At 54.4% G+C, this 2,467-nt stretch overlaps 1 protein-coding gene across 1 annotated transcript; it reads right to left on the bottom strand.

Annotated features, from left to right (window-relative positions):
- Positions 1-1,466: 1,466 nt before the first annotated feature.
- LOC136993160 (olfactory receptor 14J1-like) lies at positions 1,467-2,204 on the bottom strand (the record flags this gene model as incomplete). The annotated part of the gene is made up of 1 exon (XM_067303171.1): positions 1,467-2,204. A coding segment is annotated over exon 1 (738 nt), but the record flags the coding sequence as incomplete, so codon positions are not given.
- Positions 2,205-2,467: the final 263 nt, after the last annotated feature.

Genomic DNA, 2,467 nt, shown 5'->3' with positions numbered 1-2,467 from the left:
GCAGGCAGGCCGTGGTGGCCATCTCCAAGCAGAGCTATGTGCTGCAGATCCCTATGTGGTCTTAGATGAGAACGTATGGAGACATAACATGACCCAGGGCAGAGTCTGTGGGCCGATGCAAGGGCTGAGCCAGGGGCAGCAAGCATGAGAAGAGAAGACCTCCAGCAGCTCCTCTCCACACCTGGGCAGGGAGTGACACACTCGACAGTGCTCATGAGAGAGGATAGTCACACAGGATGGGGGGCATTGTGACCTGCGGTGCTTGGCACCAACCATCTGTGCTGGGTCTGGGAGTCCTGGCAGGCGGTGCTGGTGCCTGTAGCCCTTGAGAAACCGCCAGTCCTACTAGCAGCAGTGAGTCCCCTCCATGACTGTTGGGAGCTTCTGGAGTGTTATGGCTCCCATCAGCACCTCATGCCTTCACTGGACCAGCCCTGCTGCCCTGCATGTGTCCCCACGGCCCAACAGTGCAGGCACAGCACAGGGTTTGTTCTGGGGTGGGGAGACATCCCTCCAGCATGGTCCCCATGACAGCCCTTGGTGCCCTGTCCCCCATGGCCCTCCTGCCTGGCAGCCTCCCACCAGTCCCCAGACTCTGCCCAGTCCTGTTCCTGTCCCCCCAGGGTTAGCAGAAGGCCATGCTCTGGGGTCTGCTGAGGTCTGAGCCCGCAGAGAGGCCAGGCAGGGCTGGCCATTCCCGCCATACAGGTGCTGAGCCCAGCAGGCAGATGGAGCTGGTCACATTCAAAGATCACCCCTCACCAGGACCACAGGGAAAGGCCAGTGCTGGAAAAAGCGGGTATGAGAGGCTGGGTCTGGGAGGACTTTCCTGGGAAAGTTTCTCCTCTCTGTTCATGCAGTGACAAGCGGGGCTGGATCTGTGTTCTGACAGACTCTGTTTGAGGCCCACCGTGGGAGGAGGATAGTCTACATGGCCCCAGGACCTCCTCTGCATGCTCCCTGCCAGCCCTGCAGAGCACCCAGAAGAGGGCTCGTCCTCCCAGGGATTACAGCTGGACATCCAGTCCTCCAGCTGAGTGTGGAGCCCTGTTTGGGGGTAACTTTTGGGGTAACGATCAGCATGCGGAGTGGGGGAGATTGTCTCAAAGAAATGTGCTGGGGACAGGGCGTGACAGAGAGCAGCTTTGGAGGAAGAGTAATCCTTCAAGCACTGCACTGGGTAGAACCTACTTTATTACAGAGATACTGTGATGGAGTCAGCTCTGAACCAGTGCTGGACACAACTTTATATGGGCACCAGGTGAGACAGAGCAGTCTCAGTAAAGGTGGAATGATTCCAACCATTTGTGTAGCAACACAGATAACAAGTACTACTACTAATAGTAATAAAAGTCATAATGAAAATAAAGTTAACAAAAAAAGCTCAGTCTTGGTACAGGACGGAGGGGGAGTCATTTGTGGAGAGCAATGGCAATGTTACCACTGCTGGAAAAGGTCCATGAAATCACTTTCCTCAGGGCATCTTTGAGCTCCTTGTTCCTCATGCTGTAGATGAGGGGGTTCAATGTTGGAGGCACCACCGAGTACAGGACAGCCACCACCATATCCAGAGCTGGGAAGGACAGGGAGGGGTGCTTCAGGTAGGCAAACATGTCAGTGCTGACAAACAGGGAGACAACAACCAGGTGTGGGATGCACGTGGAAAAGGCTTTGTGTCGGCCCTGCTCAGAGGGGATCCTCAGCACAGCAGTGAAGATCTGCACGTAGGACAGCACAATAAAAACGAAACACCCAAAGCCTACACAGGCGCTAACTGCAAGAAGCCCAACTTCCCTGAGGTAGGAGTCTGAGCAGGAGAGCTTGAGGATCTGGGGGATTTCACAGAAGAACTGCTCCACTGTGTTGCCTTGGCAGAGTGGTATTGAAAAGGTGTTAGCAGTGTGCAGCACAGAATAGAGAAAACTAGTGCCCCAGGCAGCTGCTGCCATTTTGACACAAGCTCTGCTGCCCATGAGGGTCTCGTAGTGCAGGGGTTTGCAGATGGCAACGTAGTGGTCATAGGCCATGACTGTGAGTAGAGAATATTCTCCTGCAAACAAGAAGACAAATACAAAGACTTGAACAGCACATCCTGAGTAGGAAATGGCCCTGGTGTCCCACAGGGAATTGGCCATGGATTTGGGGACAATGGTGGAGATGAAGCCAAGGTCGAGGAGGGAGAGGTTGAGGAGGAAGAAGTACATGGGGGTGTGGAGGTGGTGGTCGCAGGCTACGGCTGTGATGATGAGGCCGTTGCCCAGGAGGGCAGCCAGGTAGATGCCCAGGAAGAGCGAGAAGTGCAAGAGCTGCAGCTCCCACGTGTCTGCAAATGCCAGGAGAAGGAACTCGTTGAAGGAGCTGCTGTTGGACATATTGCTATGTCCATTCATGGGGGACTGTGCAAAGAAGAAAAGACATTGAGAAGTTAGCAGAGACTTTTCAAGCAAAGAAACCCCCAAATGTTGCA

Source organism: Apteryx mantelli, chromosome 11 (genome assembly GCF_036417845.1).
Source record: "Apteryx mantelli isolate bAptMan1 chromosome 11, bAptMan1.hap1, whole genome shotgun sequence".
NCBI lineage: Eukaryota > Metazoa > Chordata > Aves > Apterygiformes > Apterygidae > Apteryx > Apteryx mantelli.
The sequence above is the reverse complement of the archived record's forward strand: the minus strand, read 5'-3'. Positions and strand labels throughout refer to the sequence as shown.